Source organism: Dipodomys ordii, unplaced genomic scaffold (assembly GCF_000151885.1).
Source record: "Dipodomys ordii isolate 6190 unplaced genomic scaffold, Dord_2.0 Scaffold96, whole genome shotgun sequence".
Taxonomy (NCBI): domain Eukaryota; kingdom Metazoa; phylum Chordata; class Mammalia; order Rodentia; family Heteromyidae; genus Dipodomys; species Dipodomys ordii.
Genome location: NW_012267312.1, coordinates 4916167 through 4942539, shown reverse-complemented (window position 1 = coordinate 4942539; position 26373 = coordinate 4916167). Strand labels below are relative to the sequence as shown.

General features: G+C 36.5%; 1 protein-coding gene and 1 pseudogene across 1 annotated transcript in view; one reads left to right on the top strand and one right to left on the bottom strand.

The window, feature by feature from the left end:
- Positions 1-5358: 5358 nt before the first annotated feature.
- Xk (X-linked Kx blood group) overlaps positions 5359-26373 on the bottom strand; it is a 39254-nt gene continuing 18239 nt past the window's right edge. Inside the window, exon 3 of the mRNA XM_013026748.1 lies at positions 5359-6673. Within this exon, the coding sequence (XP_012882202.1) occupies positions 5847-6673 (827 nt within the window). The 3' untranslated portion in view covers positions 5359-5846. The remainder of the gene's footprint in view (positions 6674-26373) is intronic.
- LOC105993436 lies at positions 13119-13804 on the top strand (annotated as a pseudogene).

Here is a 26373-nt window from a genome sequence, read left to right as displayed (position 1 = left end):
TAGAAAGCATGAGGGAGAGGGAAAGAAGTTGATGGGGTCAAAATTATTAAAAAGTCAAAGTACAATATATATGTATGAAAACAGTATAACAAACCTCATAAAAAACAGTAAAAGAGAGGTGGAGAAGGGAGGTTAGGAAGGAGTGATATCAATGGGATGAATTTTATCAAAGCACATTGTATGAATGTTATATTGTAATGAAACACCTCTATACAATTAATTTATGCTAATTTAAAAGGTAAAAGAGACAAGGGAATTCAGGGAAAAGTAAAAACTTTTACATAGAAAGTTTACTTTTCCATGATCATGGGAAAAGGCATCCATATATTTCAGTGTTCTTTGATTATTCTACAGAACCATGGGGGTGGGGGGAACACTGATCAACACACAAATGAACATGTTGAATTGAAGCCCTTTTATACAACATATAAAGAAATTTTTTTAAAAAATCAAACACTTAAAATTATTACAATACCTCTGCAGCATGTAAAAACAAAGGATGAAATTTCTTCATGTATTTTGTTCTTCATAAGAAAAGATATCACCTCACACTTGCTAAGGTGATTACTACTACAAAAGATAAATGTTAGTGGGAATGTGGAGAAATCAGGACACTTGTATACTGTTGCTAGGGATGTAAAATGGTGTACCTACTATGCAAAACAGTATGTAGGCTTCTCATAAAACTAAACATAGAATGATCATATGAATTTTCTGGGAATGTATCCAAAAGAGAATCAGATCACAGACTTCTGCACTAACATGTTCTCTGAAGCATTAATCAGAACAGCCCTGATATGAAAAGAATATAAATGAATAAAGAAAACCTGATGTAGATGCATATATATTTATATACACCCCCATAGGATATTAATATTTCACAAAAGGAAATCCTGTTTGTGCCTACATGGATGCATCTGGAGGTTATTATGTATTATACTAAATGAAGTAAGCCAGGTATAGAAGGACATGCTGTCTGGTGCTATACGAGGTATCTGAAATAGTGAAGCTCATAAAAAAAGGAAGTAGACTGGTGGTTACCAGAGGCTTAAGGTAAGGTAAATCAACAGATGCTATTTATTGGGTTTAAAAGTTCAGCTGTACAAGATTAATAAAATCTAAACATCTTCTTTACAGTATGGTACCTATAGTAGATAATATTTTATCGCACAAATTTGCTATGTGCCTTTTTCATATCAATTATACCTCAATAAAGCTGTTTTTTTTAAAAGAGTTACCCTATAGCTATGTCTTTGCAGATTGGAAGACTACCTTGAGAAGCAAAGGAGGTGTTGAAAGAGTCAATGTCTCATACTCTGGAATGATTCATTTTGAGTCATATTTTTTTTTCTAAAATGGGCAGGCATTTGATTGTTTACATTACTGCAATGACACACACTGGTGTGTACTTAGCAGTCAATCTTGAACAAATGGGAGTAAATTCTTATAAAAACAATCCATATGATTGGACAGTTGCTATTTGGTAAAGCTGATTCCTAGAATTCTCAAATATCTTACTCTACAGAAGAATTCTATGGTGATGTTACTAAACTCCAATCATAATAAAATCATTTACAAATTTATCTTTAAAATACTCTTTTTCATTTCAATGAAAAGACCATGTAGGATTGTATAAGGAATGAAATGCAAGAAAAAATTGAAAAATTAATTTATTATATGGAAAACATACATAACATTTGAGTCAAGGACTTGGAGAAGCATTCTATAAAAGCTCACATTCACAACACACAGGCTGAGGAGTATTGGCACATGCACTCATAACCATAGCACTAAAATTCTAAGGTTGTTTCCAAGGAAATGCTGTATCCAACAAACAATTTCAATACTTATTTTCCCATTTACAAGGCTGAAAAGATTATACTCACATCCAATAAATGATTTCAAACAGCCATTCAAGTTGTAATACACAATTATCAAAAGATGTCACATCCTTTATGAAAGACAATATCTATAAGATAAATTCATCTGCCATACTTTCTCAAATTTATTGGGTCCTTTTTCTTCACATATCATGGATTTGTGTGTTAATTTTTGTAAACAACTGATTTTTTAAGGGTAACTGCCATGAAGGCCAGAAACACACCTGTTTCATGTGTGTGGATAACTCTACACATTTTCAAACAACAAGAAAGTAACAATAACCTGCTACAGGTTTGAATAATATAACTATGCATGGCACTTTAAAATATTTTCAAAGCATTTTCACATCTATTATATAGTTTGATCTTTCTGATAATATCATGAGGTAGGTTGGACAAGTATATCATCCTAATTTGGTGGATGAAAAAACTAAGGCATAAAGCAATTAAGTAAACTTGTGGGGCTGGATAGGGAGATGCCAATCTCTATACTGGGTTGTCTTTAGTAATGACGAGAGAAAGTCTGAACACGTTTAGTGATCTTATTTCAACATGTTTTGAGGAAATACTTCACACCATCCAACTAAATGACAGTGATTCTGTTGGAGTAGCTACAGGACAAGTTATGGCATGTAATTCACTACACAAAACACTGAGAGTCTTACAAACTTGAATTATAACTGAAAAGCACAATTAACTCCTAATACATAGGAAAATGTGCTGGTTTCTTTTATGTCTTTAATACAATCTAGCTTCACAGTGTGAAATACACATTTTTTTGGCTCTTGCAGAGATAAAATGAAAAATTTCAGTTCACCATGCAAAAAAAGAAAGTTGAGTTCTCTCTCCCAGAGTGAATGGACATACATGTCAAAAGTTGGTTCACTTTTCTATCAAGAGCTAATATTGAGAGAAAGTCCAGTTTAGTTACCACACATGTGTCTTTATAAAAAGGTGAAGTGGGCTTGGGAGTCTGACACTGTTAGTTTGATTTTGGGTCATTCAAAATGCTTAGCTATCTCATAAATTATAGATTTACAATATGTTTTGAAAGTAATACTTTGTAATTCTTTTGGAGACAGGCTTCTAAACTGAAGCTAGAAAGTAGTCTCTGAATCCTTGTACAAGTCTGAACATTCCTAGTCAGAGGCAGTCTGGTGATTGCTCCAAGGCCTTGCTTCCAAGGCATGACCTGAATAAGGTATTTCAGATGGAAAAGGGGCTCCATCATCTCTACCCTTAGCCACTACAAGGCTTCAAAGCAGCAATTTCTATTTTTTGTTCTACTTGGAAAACTTAGCAAGTCTTAATATGTTAGTGTTTGATATATGGCCTTAAAGTTCTATCCAAGCCAGCTAAATTGCATAGCGGAACAAATTTTATTTATTTATTTTTGTTGGTCGTGGGGCTTGAACTTTGGGCCTGGGCGCTGTCCCTCAACTCAAGGTGAGTGCTCTACACTTGAGCCACCACATCACTTCCAGCAATGTCTTTCTCATGAAAGATCTTGAAAATATCTGGTGTCAGGAAACATAATGAACTGGTTTGATAGAAATACTGGAATGACTTGAGTGACCTTGCTTCTCTCCTAACCATTATAGAACCTCTCTGTTAATTAGGAAACAACCAGGAAAGGATGTGTTAACGTCTTGTCTATTTTAGCTGTGGCTTTTAGCATCATTACGTTTTTCATTATTACAATTGTGTATATATGCACATAGAGAGTTCATGAAAATGCATGTCATATAAAAGAATCCTTTTGGTTATGCATGTTCACTGTTCATGGAGGCTTCTTAAACGTAGGGCAAGTGGTAGTTTTTGGGATAACAAGAAAAGCATAGACAATATTAAGTGTTATTGTTATTTGATTCTAAATATGCAAAAATATTATCTATTTATTGCCTAGTCATTCCCAAACAATTAAACCACAGATATCGATAAACCAGGAGAAATTTAAATGAGGAAAAACATCTCATAAAACTAAAATTTAGGGGGGGCTGGGAAGGTGGCTCAGTGGTAGAGTGCTTGCCTTGCATGCATGAGGCCCTGGGTTCAATTCCTCAGCACCACATAAACAGAAAAGGCCCGAAGTGGCACCGTGGCTCAAGTGGTAGAGTGCTAACCTTGAGCTGAAGAGCTGAGGGACAGCACCCAGGCCCAGAGTTCAGGCCCCATGACTGGCAAAAAAAAAAAAAAAAACAAAAAAAACCCACTAAAATTTAGGATCTATAGTTTAGGACCATATTGATGTCTATACTGGCATATATGAAACTGTATAAATATTAATATTAAACTGTATAAAATATTAATAACTCTTTCACTGGAGACCATGTGAAAGAATATTTAGTTTTATGGATCCCTGTATTTACCAAATCATGTTTTTACCTTTGTGTTTGAAATTACTTATAAATTTGTTATCAGTAACTATTTAAAAAATTATTAGAAATGTTGCAACCAGTTAATTATGCTTTGTGTGTGGGGGGGTCCATACATTTAAAGATGTGGATCCCTGTTCCCTCTGGTAGATTTCATAAATAGAGCCTCCTTTGGACGTTTCTCAGATTAGTGTGATTTTTTTTTTTGATCATCTGCTTCCAGGTATTTCACTATTAAGATTTTAGTGGTTGTAGTCATTTTACTTTAGTTGATTCTAGTCATTTCCCAGAATGATTGAAAATATGCTATCCAATCCTCTTTAATGAAACAAATAGAATTCTTCTATTTTCACATTAATGGAGAAATTATACAGAAGATAAAAGAATATAAGAAAATCATGATGGAGATTTTGTTCAAATTAATTCACAATTCTGCTATTCAAAATACATTTCAAAAAAGAAAGAAATCTGGTCATCTCAACTCTTTATACAATTTAAAATTTTTATGAAGGCAATCTCTAAGAGTGGTGATGAGGAAAACCTTTTCATGTCAAATAATAAAAATTAAAATGCATTATATGCCTGTGCTGAGAGATTTCTGTAGAGTTTTGTTGAAAATTTTAAATTGAGGTAAATCGTGTCTAAAACTCTCCTAGCAGGCAATCAATGAGGATGGAAGAGGGAAGATTGAACTTTATTTAGCTCTTTCCTCAAAAGGTGAATCCTAGTGAATTCTACTAGAAATTTCCCAGAATCCTAACATAAGAATAAACCTTGAAGAGGTTTAAGCCTACCTTCTAACTAGTTCACAGCTTTGAACTGAGTAGGTAAGAATTCTACCTATATTACCTTCAGTCATATCAGTAACAATTCTCTTGTTCTAAATTTCTTCACCATACAGGAGGAGCACGCCTATCAAAATTCTAGGGCTTCTTTAACTACATTTAAAATTCAATTTTACAGCTATGGATCCCAGGAAATAGTCTCCAAATCAATTCCAGATAGCATGCCACGATAACTACAGTTGGCTATGTACAAAAAGACATAACAAGATGAAAATAGAACATATGTTTATTTAAAAATCAAATTTGAGCAGTCCTCTTTGTAAGCAGTGACAAGAATGATGTTGCTGATAGCAGAACTCCAATAACTTTCTCTGGTCAACAGGATGATACTTCGATGAAAATGATGTTCAGGGATAAAAATTCATCAGGTTACTAGACTAATAGTCCAGAAAACTATAAAATTAGTAAGCTCTTCACATTCTGCCTGATGGATCTAAACAACCCAGTTCAGACTTTAGGAGTGAGTGAAAAAAACAACAAAAAAAACAAAACTTAAGAATCACAAGAATGTACCATGGTTACTTGTGAACTGTGGTTAGAATACCAATTCATCTCTTCACCCCTTCAATTTCAGGTTTCTCTATCCCAGTTCCCACATACTCAAAGGCCCTATAAAGAGCAACAGCTCACAAGGAGTTGACAGCTAACGTCCTGCTTTGTTCCCTGTGCAGGGCTCATTACTTACAAAGAACAGGTATGAACTCAAAAACAAAAAAAGCCTGTGGACTGGGAAACTTCAAGGTTCATTAAGCAGAGCATATATCATCAGCACTCAAGGTCTGAGTGGGATCAGGACTCATTTTGCTGCTAGAAGGTGTTTCATCTTGATCTGTGGATGACTTTACTTCTGTTTTTTCTGCTGACTCACAAGATTCCTGCTTCCTGCAGGCCCAGCAGAAACACCTGAGCCATGCCCGAAAGCTTTCAGAAACACTGGATGAGAAAAGCTTTTTGCAAGGGTGGAAGAACTGATAAAATACGAGCATGAAGAGAATGGCTGCACAGTATCCAATGAGCAGCTGCAGAATCAACAGAGGTGCACACACATATATGTAGATGTCAGTCTTGAAGAGATACCACAGGAGCAGGAGGATGGAATTCTCAATGAACCTCATCATGTAGTATACCAGCAGCCTGTACCAATTCTGGGATTTGCTGATGAGTTCAGGGTTGTCAAGCTTCAACTGAACAGCTGACCAGCAGAACATGTTGATACCAGCATAGAGTAATGTGAGGAAGCACAGTGCAATGGTTGTGCCCACCCGACTGAAGGCCTTCTCTATATTCTCGGGAAATGGAGAGCCACTGAACCAGAAAAGGATCCAGGGATACAAGAAGAAGCTGAAGAAGTTGACAAGTATGACAAGTACCACCCAGGTCTTCATGACAGAAGCAAAGAGGACCAGAACAATGACACGAATGGCAATCTCAAAGCTCCTCCAGAGGAAGATACAGACATAGGCTAGAGGTTTTACTTTAACCTCGTACTCATCGTATTTGATTTTGATGGCTAGGATGTTGCAGCGCAAGGCTCCGTACACAATTGACAGCAGGGACAAAGTCATGAACACACCTGGGGAGAGAAGAGAAAAGAACACGTGAATTCTCAGCTCTCTTTGGATATTCCTGTGGCAGATAGACACTCTGACAGTCCTCTTCACATAGTTCTGGATCCTTTCATTTTACATGCTCAGGCTGATTTTCAACTACCTATATTTCCTTCCCGATGACTTTCTCTAGAACTATAGGCTATGCTGCCTACATTCCTGTAGCCCTGAAAGAGTTCCCAGTACCTGAAAGCCATTCCTGATACAATCTGGAATACAAGTAGCCTAGCTTCCCCACACCTGAGGCATGTATCATGCACCATTTCCAAGGGTCTCATTGTATGATTTAACCTCTAGTTTCCTACTGTGATACTTGTCTAATGTTATAATCTCTTTACTATCTTCCCTTCTCTACCTCATTTTCTTCTCCCTTATTCCTTACACCTTTCCTTTTAAAACACAGGGACTCAAATGATTCTCTTATAATCTGCTTCAGAGACAACTTAAACTAAAACACTTTTCTGATCTCTTCCCTTCCCGCCTCCCTTGGTCAGTGTGAATATGTAGTCTTTTACATGGTATGCTTTTTATTTCTTTTTATTTTTGTCAGTTGACCTATAAGCATCAAGGAATTGAGACCATATCTGATACTTACTCGCAAATTGAAGGCACTCAACAATACATTTCTGAGTATGTTCCTTGACTTGACTACAAGTATGTTTCTTCAAACTTGACTACAAAATGTTCATTTCACTTGTATTCCTAAATTTTTCAGAGATCTGAAGATGTGAGACTCTGTGACTGAAGAGTTGATCTATGTTGGATGGAAAGGCCTTAGCATTTTGAGGAATCTCAATTCTAGCTGTTTATTGTTTAAAATGATGTATGGCTAATGGGTTGATCAAGAGTGTACAAACAGTAGTAGTTTGGAGGCAATAAGATGTGCCCCATTTTACTGGAAGACGGTATTATGTTCCAGTTAACTACTATGGCCTTGAGTTCCATTATCCAAGAAGTATCCACCATAAGCAGAGACTGTATGTTAAAAACAGAAATTTAATCACTTCTTACAGGCTGCTACATTCTCCAGAAATTTGCACAAGGAGGGATGGGCGGCAGTGATTTGAGTCAGAAACCAAGAGTCTGACTCTGATTTGGTTTTTGGCCATTCCAGTCCATATTTAGCCCAGAGTGCTAGCCTTGAGCAAAAAGGCTAAAGGATATTTTGCAGCAAGCACCCAACCATAGAGTGATGTGATTGAAGTCATTTTTTGATGTAGGTATCTAGGAATTCTATCACTAATTTTTAAAAAGATCAAAAATTTCCATTATATTGCCTTTTCCTCCTTGCTGAAGATCAAAAATAGTTGATTATATTTAGGTGTGCCTATTTCTAGGCTCTCTATTCCACTGATCTACTTTTTTAATTCTTTTGCCAGCACTGTAATGTCTAAATTAGTATAGCTTCTTAAAATGAACTTCTATATAATTCTATCCATGTAACAATATTGTTTCTAACCTGACTTATAATACATCAGAATAAAATATTTTTCTTTTTTAATTCAAAATTAGTAGGGAAAAAATCTTGTGTTTGGGGGCTGAGAAGGTGGCTCAGTGGTAGAGTGCTTGCCTTGCATGACTGAGGCCCTGGGTTCGATTCTTTAGCACCACATAAGCAGAAAAAAATGTTGTATTTGGCAAGTATAAAACCTCTGAAGCCTTGGTATTGATTTACCTGGAAAAAGCTCAATTTTACTGATAACATCAACTTTTATCTTAGTGTTTGGCACTGATTTCAATGACCAATATCATTCACAGGAAAGATGGATACTTATTAATCAAATTTTAAAAACAGAAACATTATCACCAGAGTAGACTGCAAAGTAATTGGCCTAAAATACTTTTTCCTGAGGGGCAAGTTCAATGGAACATTGTCAAGCAGAACATATTAATGATGTACTTTTTTATGTGATGTACTTTTGAAAGTGTGGTTATGAATTCTCATACCCTAAGGATCCTACCAAATATACACAGAACAAAATTAATACACTAAGAATAGCCTATTACATTCCCTCTAGCATTCCATGACACCAGCAGTCCAAATCATCCTATCCAGAAATGTCCACATCAGCTAGGTGCCTACCTTCTCTCATCATAGCCAGATAGATCTCTAAGTTCCTGCTACTCTGTGTAGCTCATGGGCCAATAGCTTTGGCATTGATGTTATAAGTACCCTAGCACATGCTGCCCAAGTCAGAATCTGAATTTTTACAAGATGTTCTAGGTTATTTGTATGCTTGAAGTTATTTTCCCCTTTTCCTTTCTGGTTCTATCATATGTTTCTCTGATGCTAACCATCTTCTTTCTTCCTTTTCATTTGCCTGGTTAAACCCACTTTTTGTTTTTTGTCAGTCATGGGGCTTGAACTCTGGGCTTGATGCTGTCCCTCAGCTCTTCAGCTCAAGGTGAGAGCTCTACCACTTGAGCCACAGCACCACTTCCGGTTTTCTAGTGGTTTATTGGAAATAAGAGTCTCGCGGTCTTTCCTGCCCCGGCTGGCTTTGAACCGAGATCCTCAGATCTTAGCCTCCTGAGTAGCTAGGATTACAGGCATGAGCCACCGGCGCCCAGCTTAACCCACTTGTTTTCTAAGGCTTAGTGCCCCCTCATCAAGGGATTCTTTCCACAGCCATTATTTATTCCTTCAGCTTTGCTAAAAGCTCCCATGACTCTCTCAAATCTAACTTAACTGGCACTGTACTGGGATCTCACATTTATCTTTATATCATCATTTGAAACCTTTGGGTTACTTTTTTCCCCAATAGAATATAATCTCCTTGAGATGCCTACTATTTCACGCAGACATTGTGTGCGTGTGCTTGTCCTGGGGTTTAAACTGAGGGCCTGAATGCTGTCCTTGGTCCTTGAGCTTTTGTGCTTAAGGCTAGAGCTCTACTACTTGAGCCACGGCTCTCCTTCCAGGTTTTTTGGTAGTTAATTGGAGATCAGAGTCTCACGGACTTCCTGCCCAGTCTAGCTCTGAACTGTGATCCTTAGTTTTCCTCAGCTTCCTGAGTAGCTAGCATTCCAAAGAAGCAGAATGCTAATTATTGAATGTTAACTCCTTTGTACAACTACTTAAAGATAATAATGGTAATAAAATATACTTTTTAAAAGTTTCTTCATGTAGAGAAAAATAAAACATCTTTAAGATTTTTTTCAGTATCCAATCTAAAAATATTCTTTGAGGTACATAAGAGGTCTGCTAAATGGGGACACAGCATCAAGACAATATTCTCTGATCTCAAGAGTACAAAAGGAAGCCAAGTGCTGTTCCAGAAGTTAAGACAAATTAAATTATCTTGGAACTGCTGTGCTTTCCTGGACAGTTAACAAGATTATGGTTAGCTGGATTCTATAGCTTTCTCTTTGAGGTTAGACTTCAATACTCATTCTAGAATCTATTGGTATTCTGCCTTCATTCTACCCCAGACCCAGACAACTAGTCAGCAAATTGTTGATGAAGTTTAGTGATATCATCATCATGTGCTTATACTTAACCATCTGCCAGTCAATCCTCCTGGTTACTATCACAAATACTGCAAAGGGTTCTTTAACAGCTTTAGTGAGATATAATTCATAAATTTAAAGTAAATGATAAGGATTAGATTATTTACAAATTATTTACAACTATCACCTGTTAATTTTTGTACATTTTGATTACATCACAAAGAAATCTTATACCCCTTCAATGATGCATGATCCCTCTTCTAGCCATAAGCAGCAACTAATCTACTTTCCATTTCTATAGATTTCTCTAGTCTGAACTCTTAAATGAACAATATTAATGTAACATACACATTATGACTGATTTCTTCCTCTTAGCACAGTGTTTTTGGGGGTCATCCAAATTATTGGATGTATCAGTCCTTCACTTGGTTTTTATGACCAAACACTATTCCAACGTATGAATATGAAAGACTTTGTTTATCCACTCATCAGTTGCTAGACATTAAAGTTGCTTTCAAGTTCTACCTATTGTGACTAATGCTGCTATAAATATCTATGTACAAAGGTGAGTGTGCACATACTTTTCTTTTCTAGGAGTGGTTGCTAGGTCATATGGTAACTTTATGTTTAACTAAGGAACTGCCTGACTATTTTTCAAAACAGTTGTAGCATTTCACATGACAAAAAACAATATATGAAGATCCCAATTTCTCTGCATTCTCATTAACATTTTTATTATTCAACTTTTGATTTTAGTCATTTTATTTGGTGAGAAGGCTTTAAAATTGTGATTTTTATTTGTGTTTTCCTGATGACTTGAGGATTTACAGCATGTTTTCATGTGTTTATTGGCCATTTTTATATCTCCCTTTTCTTTCTTTTTTTGCTGGTCCTGGAGCTTGAACTCAGGACCTGGGCACTGTCTTTAAGATCTCTGTGCTCAAGGAAAGTGCTCTACCACTGGAGCCACAGCACCACTTCTGGCTTTATCTGTTTATGTGCTACTAAGGAAATTAACCCAGGGTTTCATGCATGCTAGGCAAGCACTCTACAGCTAAACCAAATTGCCAGCCCCTCCCTTTTATTTCTTAACTATGGATCAAATTCATGGTAGATTTTACATTTTTCTGTAAGTATCCCAAAGTTTGCCAGAATTTAAAGGTTAGATCTCAACAGACTACTACTGAATAAAATATTATACGTACAGCTGGCAATAAGCATTTAAAATGAAAACAAGACACCAAAAAGAAAAAAGAGTTTACATTCTGGTAGTAGCAGACCATCTGGTTTTTATCTAATATTCCTTCAAGGAACTGGACAAATAGCTGTTCAATCTCATCAGAAATCTGTCAAAACAATGAGTAGTTTGGGGGTTAAGATCTCAGGTAGGAGAAAAACCCTCAGGGAGTAGTTTGAAGCTACTTTTTACATCCAGATATTTGACCAAATGAAAGCAGGTACTAAGAGACTAAGAATCTAAACAAAACTTTTCAGCAATCTCTTAAACTTCTGGGTGTGGGAGCAAATATTGACACTCAACCTCTATATACCTAAACCTTTCTGGTAGCAACCCAAAGGACACTAGAACCAAAGGTGAGTAGAAATGAACTAAACCCCCACAAAGATTATAGTACAGATTTCAAGCAACTCAAATTGTAATTCAAACAATTTGATCTACATCTAATTTAATTGCTTCCATAAGTAAAAGTGAAATGTTCTGGGAGGAAGTGACTTCATCCAGAGTCTCAATCATGTCTCCTTTACTCAGAAAATTATCTGTTAGTGAATTAGATATGATAGATTATTCCAACAACAAAAACAAAATACTATTGAAATCCAAGAAAAAACAGACAATAAAGAGACCTATATACAGATTTTCGAATTTTAATATATATTTAAAAACTATAATATGTGAATTGAGTTATAGAGTAACATGGATACTTTATTAGATATTAAAATTATTTTAAAATTCAAATGAAAATACTAGATCAAAAAATACACAATTAAGAAATCAACAGACGGGCTTAATAGAAGATTAGAGAGAACTATAAAGATAATACCAATGAGAAGAAAAGTCAGAAGGAAATACTCAAGTGGAAAAACAAAAAGCATGAAAGACCAGTGAAAATGATAGCATGAGAGAAGAGAGAGAAACAGAGAGAGAACAAGAAAGAAATTGAAAGAAACAGAGATTTCAAAGTAAAGCAATACTTCAAGCAATGGAAGTTGGAAATTTCTTATATTGCTAAAATATCAAACCAAAAATTCAAAAACAACTGTAATAGCAGGTAGGATGAATACAAACAAAATCTTTAAGCATATCATATTAAAGTTACTGAACATCAAAGACAAAGAGAGGGCTTTTAAAATCAATAAGAAACAAGCAAATATATATGAATATATATTAACTTCAAAGGAACAACAGTAGCTGACAGCATATTTCAATAGCAATTACAGAAACGATGAAACCTTGAAAACAAAGGAATGATATACATGAAGTAGGAAGTAAATAACCTCTAACACACACAATCCACATCCAAAGATGACGGGGAAAGAACGCCATTTTCTGGGAAAACAAAAATGAGATGAGGGAATGTGTCACTAACAGATCTGCTCCAAAAGAGATATTAAAGATAGTACTTCAGATCCATGGGAAATTGTTGCATATGGAAATATGGTGACACAAAAATGTGCAAATCAGGATCAAGAGGGCATTTACAATTCAATGTTTTTTTAAATTTAATCCTATTTTTGTGCTAGTACTGGAGCCTGAACTCAGGGCCTGTAACTTTTGCTTATATTTTTTTGAGGCTGGTGTTCTACTATTTAAGCCACACATTTAGTTCCAGCTTTTTTTTTATTGGATAATTGGAGATAAGAATCTCTTCAGTTTCTCTGCCTGGGCTGGCTTGAAACCATGATCCTCAGATCTCAGTCTCCTGAGTAGCCAGGATAACAAGTATGACCCTCCAACAGAAACAAGAATGGCTTTCTAAAGAACATGGTGAATACAGAGAAATACCTAGTGAGACTTTTTTCAAGAAGTCAAAGAGAAAAAAACACTGCCATTTCTACAGAGACTCTACATTCAGGTGCAAAATACTAGACAGACATTTGGTGATACTGTCCAAGAAACATCTTGAGACCGAATTTTTAAAGCTGAAAGTAGAAAAAAGCACCTTTCCTTTGGGAGAGACTGCATATCAAAGTCATTCCCACAACTAGCACTGGTAAAAGACAGGAAGACATAAGATTATGTGGTTGGATTTCCTGACCTAGGAAATACAGATGACTTCACCACAGAAACTTTAGAATGAGGGATGGTAGGGGGAAAACAAAGGAGGAGGCAACAATGCTTGATAGGAAATGTACTCATTACCTTGCTCATGTAACTGTAACCCCTCTATACAGCATTTTCACAATAAAAAACTTATTAAAAAAAGAAACTTTAGAATGGAGGCTTGGCCGTTCTGATATTCTTAATTACAGTGGAAATTCAATGGAGCCAACATCAGAGCCAAAAGAAATTTGGGACAAACTTCACAAAGATGTCAAAGAAAACTATTCAAGGAAAGAAATAAGATTCAGACTCTGATGATGACTGGAGCTCAATTACAAATTGTCTGGTTATTTCTATTTACATGTAAATGTGTTTTTGTAAATTCCATTAAGTTCAATACACTGACCATCAAATACTAGTGTTCTAGAATATATATTTTAAAATTAGATATTTTAATCTGTAGTTTTGAATCTGTAGTGTTAAAAGTCTGCTGTCAGGGCTGGGAAGGTAGGTCAGTAGTAGAGTGCTTGCCTTGCATGCATGAGGCCCTGGGTTCGATTCCTCAGCACCACATAAGCAGAAAAAGCCAGAAGTGGTGCTGTGGCTCAAGTGGTAGAGTGCTAGCCTTGAGCTGAAGAGCTGAGAGCCAGCGCCTAAGCCCAGAGTTCAGGCCCCACGACTGACAAAAAAAAAAAAAAAGTCTGGCTTCCAAAGTGGCTGAAATACTTAGGAGGCTAAGTTCCATAGGTTGGCAGTTTGAAGCCACCCCGTAAGAAAAATACATGAGACCTTGTCTCCAGAATAAACAGCAAAAAGTAAGGCCTTAGCGATGGTTCATGTGGCAGAATGCCATACAAGCAAACAAGCTGAGTGAGCATAAGGCCCTGAGTTCAAACTCCAGTACCATAAATAATAAAAAAGTCTGCCTTCTGCTTACCTGTTACCATTTGGGGCAGAATGGTAAGGAAAATGCCTGAAAGGAGGCACAAAGAAATGCTTTCTAAGGGTGTGGGTATTCTTTTCTTTCTCAACCAAAACAGAGTGTTCACTCTGATAATTAATCAAGCATTGCCCTTATGATTATAATCTGTATGCATTTTAAACCTCAATAAAATATCTAGTAAAAAAAACCCTGAATCCATTGTTATACTTAGTTGCCACTGAAAAATCTTTATTAGATTTTATTTTATCGGTGGTGGTGGTGGGGCTTGAACTCAGGGTCTGGGTACTCTCTCTGAACTTTTGGCTCAAGGCTAGCTCTCTACTACTTCAAACCACAGCACCACTTCTGGTTTTCTGGTGGTCAATTGGAGATAAGAGTCCAATGGACTTTCCTGCCTGGGCTGGCTTTGAACCGTGACCCTCAGATCTCAGCCTGCTGATTTGCTAGGATTATAGGTGTGAGCCACTGGCATCAGGTTTAAGATTGCATCTTTAAAAACAAAAGACCTACTCTATTTCATTATTACAACGATTTTGTAGAGCTGTAGTCTTTTTCATCCTGGCAAAATATCAAGTAGAAAATGAACAGCATAACCCCCCCCACTTAGATAACTAGAGACAAATTCACTCTACAAATGTAAAAAACACCTTAGTGTCATAAAAACTTTCTCCAAGTCTTTGTGACTAAGATACTACTCCTACAAAGTCTCTCTTGAACATCTTCCTGTTTATCAGATGTTCAGTCCAAAATTGAAAACTTTTCTCAAAATATTTATACTTTGTTGAAGTCTCACAACTATGAGAGCAAATATCTTGGCTCATTATTCAAAACCCACATGATGTGAATATATTCTCCACTCCCTTAAGTAATTTTTTTTTGTCAGTTGTGGGTCTTGAACTCTGGGACTGGGCATTGTCCCTCAGCTCTTCAGCTCAAGGCAAGCACTCTACCACTTGAGCCACAGTACCACTTCTGGTTTTGGTAGTTTATTTGAGATAGTCTTCAGAAGTGGCACTGTAGCTCAAGTGGTAGAGTGCTAGCCTTGAACTGAAGAGCTGAGCGTTCAGGCCCAGAGTTCAAGCCCCACGACCAACAAAAAGAAGTCTCACAGAGTTTTCTGCCTGGGCTGGCTTTGAACCATGATACTCAGATCTTAGCCTCCTGAGTAGCTAGGATTACAGGCGTGAGCCACTGGCACCTGACAATTCCCCTCAGTTCTTATGTGAGTTTGCACCTTTTCCCCCCAGATATACGAATTTTTTTGTCTAAGGATCTAGATGAGAAGATACTCCCCAGCTCACCTTTTTAATTTGCTTATTTCATGCCAACAGATTATTCTAAGAATTTTATAGGCAATAATCACTTGATAGAATAACAATGCTATAAAACAGATAATATTAATATCCTCATACTACCAATGAGGACAGAGACATGTGTTAAATAACTTTTTCAAAGATCACTCACTTAGCAGAACTGAGAGTCAATCCTAAGAAGTCTTGCTCTGGAATTTTGGGTTTAATCCTTAGGACTTTCTGTCTGGGTAAATATAATTAGGTCTATTTTCATAGAAGTAAGGTTAATCCACTATTTTTTTGTCTGAAACCGGGACTCAAACTTAGTACTTGCCAGTTTCACTTATTGTCTGGCATTCTACTGAGCCACACCTCTAACCCCTCAATTCATTATTTAAGGATCTCTTTTATCAATGGGAGGCAAGAAGGAGTCTACTCCACTCACAATTTCTCCATGAGGTATGGAGAAATTCCCCCAGATTATTTTGGGGATTTTTTAAATTGCTTCCTCTGAACTCACGTTTCCTGTTTGCCTTCTCATATATGAGCATTCAAAATCTAAAGATATCTTCAAATCATACTGGTGAGGCACATGAGAGTATATAAGCCTCACTATGCTAAAGCTATTTTCTGAGAATCACCTCTGAGAACACAATCAATGAGCAGAAAGAAGCAGGGTAGGGGCAGACCCATCTATCTGCCCTGCCAACTTGTCCCCCTCCTTCCTTATCATCCTGCTTCAGGCAGTGAGAAAGGAGAATCAGAGAGTTGAACTAGACTAGTAAACCCTTTGACTTTGATAGCCAGACAAAGTACCTAGACTTGAGAGGGGCCCTCGTGCAGGTTAACTCATAGCCACCCATTACCCCAAGGCAGAAAGAAGTTCTCTATTCTGCTCCAGATCCACAGCCTATGCTAAGACATAGCAAACTATTAAAATACAGTTTCCTATGCACAGTGAACTTAGTAAATAATCAGGCACAGCCACAGATCCTCTATGACTAAAATAGTCACTTGTATTTTCTTTTTGGCAACACTTAGACCACACACTCACACATCCTTAACACCACTATATTTTCAACTTCTACAATATTCATCAATATATTTCTCCCTATTATCTCTCTTTCCTTCCTTCTTTGCAAATGCTTTGCTCTCTTTTCCTTACTGTAGAGACTTATATGTATATATGATTGTGGGCAACATGAACATGTATAGAAATAAGTAGAATATAAAAGATACAAGTGGCCAGGTGCCAGGGCTCACACTTGTAATCCTAGCTACTCAGGAGGCAGAGTTCTGAGGATCGCAGTTCAAAGCCAGACTGGACAGGAAAGTCCATGAGACTCTTACCTCCGATAAACCACCAGAAAACTGGAAGTGGTGCTGGCACAAATACAGTGTCTGGCACATAGTAGGTGTGTTAACCAGCATTGCATGCCATAAGAAAATACGTGAAATAATTAACTTTAGAGAAGGAAAAGTTTATTTTATTTTGACTCACAGTTTTGGTTGTTGTTTTTTTTTTGACTTGAAGATATTGGGGTTTGAAGTAAAGGCCTTTTACTTGCTAATCAAATATTTACTTAATAACTTAACAAGGATTTATTACTAAAGAGAAAAATAAACTACAGGCAAACTGGTATTTCATGTCTTTTTCATTTACCAATAAAATCTAGAAATATATGAAAATGGTGCATTACTCCCAATCTCTGAAATTATTTCTAATATTTGCGTGAACTTCATCAAAAAGGGGTAGAAAGATAATAGTTATGTCTTTAAAAAGATTTTCAGAGCCAAGCACCAGTGGCTAATGCCTGTAACTCTAGCTACTCAGAAGGTTAAAATCTAGGATTGTGGTCCAAAGCCAGCTCAGGCAGGAAAGTAGATGAGACTCTTATCGCCAATTAAGGAACAAATAAGCTAGAAGTGGAGCTATAACTCAATGGTACAGCGCTAACCTTTCATAAAAAAAAAGCTCAGGGACAGTGTCCAGGCCCTGAGTTCATGCCCCAAGACTCACCCCCCCACACACAAAGATTTTCAAGAGTAAAAAATGAAAATTACACAAGCAAAATACTGGTTTGGGTTGCCTCAGGATCACCAAAGAATCAAATGTCCAGAAATATCTATTCCTTCCTTTTAAACTGTTCAACTGAGTTTCATGGCAAATTTGGCAAATGGTTCTGTTTCTTAAGGCTTACCTAGAAATACAAGAAATTGAAGTGGTGCTGTGGCTCAAGTGATAGAGCACTCACTTTAAGCTGAAGAGCTTAGGGACAGGACCCAGGCCCAGAGTTTAAGCCCCATGACCAAAAAAAGAAAAAGAAAAGAAAAGAAATACAAGAAATAATAGGGATACAGATTGACCCATTGCAACAATGAGATATACAAGAAACTATGTTGAAAAACAAACTTTACAATTTAGGCGGGGGTGGGGAGGTGGGGGGTGTAGTTGAGGAGGTGGGAAGGACGGGATGGTAGGGGAAAAACAAAGGAGGCAGCAACAACGCTGGATAAGAAATGTACTCAGCCAGGTGCCGGTGGCTCATGCCTTTAATCCTAGCTACTCAGGAGGCGGAGATCTGAGGATCACGGTTCAAAGCCAGCCCCGGCAGAAAAGTCCCTGAGACTCATTTCCAATAAACCACTAGAAAACTTGGCGCTGTGGTTCAAGCGGTAGAGCGCTCGCCTTGAGCTGAAGAGCTGAGGGACAGTGCCCAGGCCCAGAGTTCAAGCCCCATGGCCAACCAAAAATAAAATGTACTCATTACCTTGCTCATGTAACTGTAACCCCTCTGTACAGTATTTTCACAGTAAAAAACTTATTAAAAAATAAATAAATGGGTTAACAAATTCACTGTTCAAGGTATCATCTTTTTAAAATAAGTATTAAATAAAATAATTCAAAAACTCATAACTTAATAAAAAAAACTTTGATATTAGAGCTTCTATCATTCTTTCTAAATACTTACCACTGTGTGCTTATTAACCCACAGACCTTTGCTTTAATTAACCTTGCTATTTGGGTCCCAGTCTACATGTACGAGATCAACTCAGAAAACATTCACATAATCAGATGACAATAGCATGAACTTAAATTTATCTCATAGTCACCAATTTCCAGAGATAATAAAGGCACACATTTTATTCTTAGTTTTTTTTCTAAACATAATGTATAGGATGTATCATTCTAATAACTCTAGTATAAGAATCACTGGTTGTATGTTTCATATTTTTCTTAGGAAAAAATCAATTCTATTCTGCTTATTGAGTCTATATTACTGTTAGCTCTCTTGAGGCCCAATTAGAAATGCCAGAAATAGCTTCTAATCTGAAACAAGCAGTAAAAACTACTTATGTGTGGAAATGTAAGGATTGGCTCTCTAAGTCTTCTTTCTTAGTCTTGCACATGCTGATTAACTGCAGAATCAGCCTTAATGAGGGAGACTTGTAACACCAATGACTATAATTGCCTTTACTACATCTATGGGATGGCCGTGGGTGTAACTTGGTAGTAGGGCTCTTGCCTAGTATGCACAACTGGGTTCCATCCCCTGCACTGGAAAAAACACTGAAAAAATTACAGCTATGTTAGTTAGTCTAAACCTTCCCACCTGTGATCCCTCACCCATTATTCAGCCTTTCATGCTCCTGCTTGGCAGCCAGGGTGATCTTTGGTTGCACAGGGTTCAAATGAGCATGGTTCATTTGTGAAATAGTATGTCTACATGTCTGATATGACACAAGGTATTATCATATATACACTTAGAGCGTTAAAAAAAGATGTTTAGAGTAATGCATGAAGGGTATAATTTATGTAAAAGCCCAAATGTGGGGCCAATCATCAAAGTATAATGCATGCCTGTTATCATAAAAGGTATTTCTTGAAAAGCTCCAAAAAAACTGATAACTTCCACACCTGAGTGATCAGGAAAGTAAAGGTAAAATATGAGTTACTAATATCATAAATGAAAGAAGGGAAGATATCATTATAGTCCTACAGATATGAAATGTGCAAGGAAACGTTGTTAATGATTTTGTCAACAAATTGAGCTACTTAGGTGAAATAGGCAAATTGCTGGAAAAAATGCAATTTACCAGAAGTGATAGAGGATGAGATTAAAAATCTTAAGATGTCAGTCAACTTTTTCAAAAATTATCAAAAACCTTTTCACAAAAAAAATCCATCGCTGTTTCATATTAAGCCCAAAGAAGGAGGCAAATACAGAATCTAAGTTCACTTTAATCACATTTTTAGGGTTAAAAAGCATTGAAATCCACCAAAATTACCAGTACTATGAATGTAGGTACATATTCCTTACAGATTCATTGTCTAATGCTGTGACTTTAAATGGGGGCACCACATAAATAAAAGATTAATAATATGGCCAACTCATCTCTAGTGAGCATCTTACTTGCCTGTGCCACATACTAAAGTTGCCAGGACATCTCCTTTAATTCCTCCAACAATCCTGTGAATCTGTGTTGATATATTCCGTTTTAGATGAGGAGACAAAATATCTATGAAGTTAGCTTAGTCACACATCTAGTCAGTGGCAGAATAGACCATCAGTCAAAATCACCATACTTAGGTCCACAGCATTTAAGCGAAGTAACAGCTATAATTCTAAGCAAGTAACTATTTCTTAGGAAGGAGATACTTTGAAAGCAACCTGATATGTGAAAATTTAACAAAGTAAGCAAAAAGTATGTTCTTGTTATGTTATTCTCTAGCTTATTTAATGTCACAGTACCAACATTTTGAATAAATTTATAAAACTTTCTGTAATTAATAATTAAGTGGATATTGTAGCTATTGCTATGTGGTTATCAGGAAGGCCTCCAGTAAACAAAAAAAAAACCTTAAATAAAAACACTCCTGATATCCTCAGGGATAAATCAGAGAAATAAGGGGAATATGCTAATATAAGTACAGATAAATGGGTTCACAATTGGCTTAGCGATCTGTCTTATACTCTTCAGGTTAATATATTTCAAGGAGAGAGCAAGACTGTGGTCTTTGGGCTTTTCTAGTGTCACAGTTGTCAACTATAGCATTAAGACAAAACTGATAGCTGGGCCAAATCTGGGAAGAAATCCTAAAATTCCAAAACTTTATCTCAACAGACTGCTACCTTGGGCTTGAATTACCATAAATAGGAGAAATATACCAAGAATAATATCAAGTCCTCCCATTAGATATTTAAAAATGCCATGAATTAGTACAGCTATGATAGAAAACAGTATTGAAGTGCCTCAAAAAAAAAGTTTGTGAGACTCTTATCTCCAATAAACCATCAACCCCCCCCCAAAAAACCCAGAAGTAGCTCTGTGGCTCGAGTGGTAGAGCACTTGCCTTGAGATGAAGAGCTCAGGGACAGCGCCCAGGCCCAGAGTTCAAGCCCCATGACTGACAAAAATAAATAAATAATAGAATTATTATGTGATCTAGAAATCCCACTACTGGGAATATATCCAAAAGAAATGCAATCAATATGTAGAAGAGAAATCTGAAGTCTTAGTTCATTTTAGTACTATTCACAATAGTAAAAACATGAAAACAATCTTAAAGTTTGTCAACTGATGAATATATGAAGAAAATGGAATACATACATGCAATGAAATATTATTCATTTATAATATCCTATAATTTATGGTAACACAGATAAAACTGGATATTTTTAAGTAACATAAGCCAGACACAAAAAGACAAGTACCACAGGTACCTATGTGGAATCTACGAAAAATCTATCTCTCAGAAGGGTTAGCAGAAGTTGGGGAAGAATAGAGTGGGAGGAAGGGATGGGGAAAGATGGGCCACAGTTTATAAACCAAATTACAGTCGATAGGAATAGTAAGTTCTAGTGTCTTACTGCATAGCAGGGTAAGTATAGCTAACATAAGAGCTATTTGAAAATGCAAGAAGAAAAAGATTTTGAGTGTTTTTACCATAAGAAATGGTAAGTGCTGTGAGTAGGGAGGAAACGGAGAAAATGTGGAGAATGATGGAAGGTGTGACACTGGCCAAGAAGTATTGCAGTCATAATCTGATTTATTGAATTATAACCCCTTTGTACAAGTACTTACTAATAACAATTTTAAAATGCAAAAAAGGACAAGTATTTTAGGATAAATATGTTGGCTGTGATATGAATATTATATGATGTATACTTGCATGGAATATCGCATGATATCCCACAAACGTGTAGAGTTTTATGTTTTATGCATTACTTAAATAATAAACAGTTACTATGGTCTTAGTATAAGATAAGAAGTCTTGGGTTTGGGAGAGTTTTTTCTGGTATTAGGGCTTGAACTCAGTGCCTGGGTGCTGTCTCTTAGCTTTTGTTGCTCCAAGCTGGCACTAAAGCACTTGAGCCACAGCTCCACTTATAGATTTTTGGTGGTTAATAAGAGATAAGAATCTCATGAACTTTCCTATCAGGGCTGGCTTCAAGCTACAATTCTCAGATCCCAGTCTCCTAAGTAGCTAGGATTACAGGCATGAACAACCAGCACCTGGCTAGGTTTGGGAGAATTTACTAGACCATCCTTCAATATAAACCAATTGTGACACAGCTTCTCCAAAAGCTACCACCTTGGGGTACATAAATAAAATCACAGGGTTCTGGGTCAAGAGAAAATAAAACATACCCCTAAATGCTTTTTTGCTTTGCCATATCCCATTCAATTATGATTATGGCGATTTATGAAAAAGGTGAGGTCAGATTTTACAGTACTTGCTGTATAGTACTTCAGGCACAATAGCCTTGATAGTGAAGTCAATGCAGTATGCTACTGAAGAAATGACTGGAAGATCTGGAGAACAGAAAAGTAATAGAGACAAGATAGCTGTTTGTGAATATTTAAGAGATATCCAAGTGGCAAGGGGTAGTGGATATATTAGTATTTCTTTTTTTGTGTGCTGGTCCTGGGGCTTGAAGTCAGGGTCTAGGTACTAGCCCTGAGCTTTTTTTTTTGCTCAAGGCTCTGCCACTTGGGCCACGGCTCCACTTCCAGCTTTTTGATAGTTTATTGAAGATAAGAATCTCATAGCCTTTCCTTCCTGGGCTTGCTTCCAAAAGCAATCTTCAGAGCTCAGCCTTCTGAGTAGCTGGGATTATGGGTGTGCACCACCTGCACCCAGCTAGTATTTCTTTCATGAAATTTTCTTTTGAAAATTCAAGTCTAACTATCAATAATTAAATGAGGCTGTATTCTATGTAATAAAAATGAAAATATTCTAATGTTAATTCAGTGCAGGTATTATCATGAAAAGGATTTTTTCAATATCCACTCAGTTTGTGCTTTGTGGAAATAGAATATTGAACAAGTGATGGTGCCCCTATTCTGAGTGTAGACCAAAGAAACTTGGCAGGCTTCCATGCTTTGGGCCTCTCAGAGCCATGCCACAACCAGGCTAGCCCACATAGAGGACAGCCATTTCAGGCACGGCCATGCTAAAGCACTCATTCCCAATCGGCCCACAAGATAACTGGGTACGATTGATCAAGCTTAAGCAAAATCACTCTAGCTTAGCAACAACCCATGAATGAAATTCTTAGATATTTTGATGTTACCACTCTTCATATTGAAATCTTACTTTAAATGACTTCTAGGAAAAGAATAACTTGTCATCATGAATACAAAGATGAGAGATGTTCTTATTCTATTCAATTCACTCCTTCCAAGGTATTTCCTCACAGAATCTGAAACTTGAGGTGTGGGAAATAATTATGGTAAGGGTAATATGTCAGTCTTGTGGAATCCTGAAAGGGCTCTGAAACTGATGTAATTTTTGAAGGAAAAGGAAAGTCTTACTTGACATTTTTTATTATATAAGAAAGAATTTTCTAGTAACAAGAGTGCTTCACCAAATATGATATTTCGTATGAGTGTGCACATGCACACCTGTGTGTGAGTACAAGAGCTTGAGCTCAGGGCTTGATGCTCTTATCCAGCCTTTTCTGCTCAAGGCTGTTACTCTTAACACTTGAGCTACACCAAAAGTCTTGGGGATTTGTCTACATAGGCTGGCTTCAAACCATAATCTTCAGATCTCAGCCTCTAGAGTAACTAGTATTACAGGCCTGAGTCACTGGAGCTGGGAAAAAAGTCAAATACAGTGACCTCTAACATTATCTAAGTCCTTGAGAAGCAATGTTAGTCAAACACTCAAAATTTGGTCTTGGTTTTGGCTTTGGTCCTTAAACTTCCTGTGCTTTAGTGTGACAAATACTATGTGCCTTTTTATTAACTGGTATCCGTCCTCCTTCTTTAAAGAAGAGAAATAATTCATTGTGTGCATACACACATGCTTGAGGAAGGATATCAGCAATGCACAGAATCTTTCACTATGTCTACATGGACATGTGGTTAAGAGTGGTCCAGTGCCTGGTATTTGTCCCAAATTAAGCTCTACAGCCTATATATCCATTCCTACTTCAATAGAAAATCTTCAAAATATTTATGTGTATCTCTTTGATGGTCCAGCTAAAAATTCTGAACTGAGAAGAGTTCAAAGCACACTCACAGATTTAAAGTCTCTGATAGCATTTACTGATGGCAACAGTACAGAGCTCACTAAACTGGGAAGTAGCTTTGTCAGTGGATAAGTTTGTGAGGACATCTTCCAGGCTCTAGAACCCAAGCATCCCCAATTATTCCTGGAGTGCGATATGTCACTAAGTATGCTGAATTGTACACTGTCATCTCCACAATTTACAGGCTATACATTTTCTGTAGTTCTCACAGACCTTGTTGCTTGCCATCTAGATTACAGACTGTCAGGTCATTAGCATACATACAAAACTCATTGTCCTGTGGAAGTTCAATTGTCTGTCCTCACAAAATATGCTAAAATGAGAGCTGTTTCTAATCACATACTTATTTCAATATTCATCATCATTCATTTGTTCTCTTTTAAACTGGCTATAACATCTGTCCTTTCCCTCATGAATAAATAACATAGATAGATTTTCATGTACATGAATGACATAATTTTGCCCTTTTCAGAAAATATCTTTAAATCACTTTGGAACATATGGGAAGATTCCCCACAGATTCATGTGTCTGAGTTAGGTAGACAACTGAGACAGAGAAGTACATCTCATACACAGTAAAAGGCCAAGAGCATCTTCTCTTGGCTCTGTTAGGTGAATCCAGAGTGCAACAGGATTTTCAAAGTTTTAATTGTCTCTCTACTCACTTGGTGTTTCTGTCTTGTTTTAATTCATTAATTTATGGCATTATCTTATTTCACATGATTGGGAGAAATGGTTGGGAATTTCATTTTAGGGCCTGAACATCTGGAGAGCTCTAAAATTTGGGGGTCTGAATATTTGGAGATCTCTAAATGCATTCATGGTTTATAAAAATTGGGTCCTCATTTGGTGAGAAGCAACAAAGAGTCTGGCTTGTCCATCTTCTTCACTCGACAGTTATTTAGTTTATTTAAGTTAAAAATCTATTAAGCATTTCATGTCATTTGGAAAGAGAGCATTTATTTGAAATCTAGACTGAGGAAGTTTTCTGATTTTGTGTTAAAATTTGACCCATGACTGAAATCACAGGATTCAAGTTGGAAGCTCTGCTCTGTGCCTATGTATCTCTGGGTCTAATTCAGAAGTCCTTACACCTTGATGGCACTGATGTATTAGTTTATAAAGCCTCTTAACTAAAGGATCTTATATTGGCATACCTAGATAAGTAATTGCTTATGTAAATTAAATAAAACATAAAATTTCCTAAAATATTAAAACGGAGCCACGGAACTACTGAATACTCCAAGTATGCTAGCTTAAAAGCATATGTGCCCTTAGAAGTGAATATAAAATTTTTTAAGAATTCAGATTTACATAATTTATGTAAATCTTTAGCAAGTAAAAACTCAGAGTTTTAGTTTAATGTAAACAAGTATGTCTTTTCTGATTTATCAGTGTTAAACGTAATACAAGCATACATTTTTATGCTCCTTCAGGATGTTTTTTCTAAACTTTTACAGGATTCTGATGAATTACCATAATAAGTGTATAAGATTATAAAAAAATCTTAATTTATGTTGAAGGAAATTGAATCATTTTTCTGATAATAGTGATGCGATTTTATAGTGTGTTAACCTTGAAAAATGTCCAAGATTCTTGGAAAACTGAGTTTAGATATGCAATGATCCTTTAGATCACTTATATTGAAAATCTGATTAATAAGCATATTAGTTCATATACTTTTGCTTGTTAATTTGTACATGCTACAAAGAGGTTCTATCTTTGTATCTCTAAGTTACTAGGAGTATTTCTATCACATTATGAAACTAGATAAGGGAACTATGTGGTTGTATAGGGCTGAACTAGTGGTTTCCATAAGACCTGCTAGTGTGCTAAATGACTGAAATTCAATTAACTTCTAATTTTTCTTTATAAACTACAATTAATTAAGCAACAAGAGGTTGGGTTTGAGGTGTATGGCTCAAATGGTAGAATGCTGTTGTGAAAAAGTGAGCCAAGTGAGCATTGTCCCTGAGTTCAAGCCTCAATATCAGAAAAAGAGGAAAAATGGCACAATATGTGCGAATGAAATTCATGAGATTCTCTGAAGGATCTCAAGGGATTTACTGGAGAAAAATGAGGAAAGGGGTAACAAGGTTGACAAGAAACGTACTTATTACCTTACTTATGTAACTCTAACCCCTCTGTACATCACCTT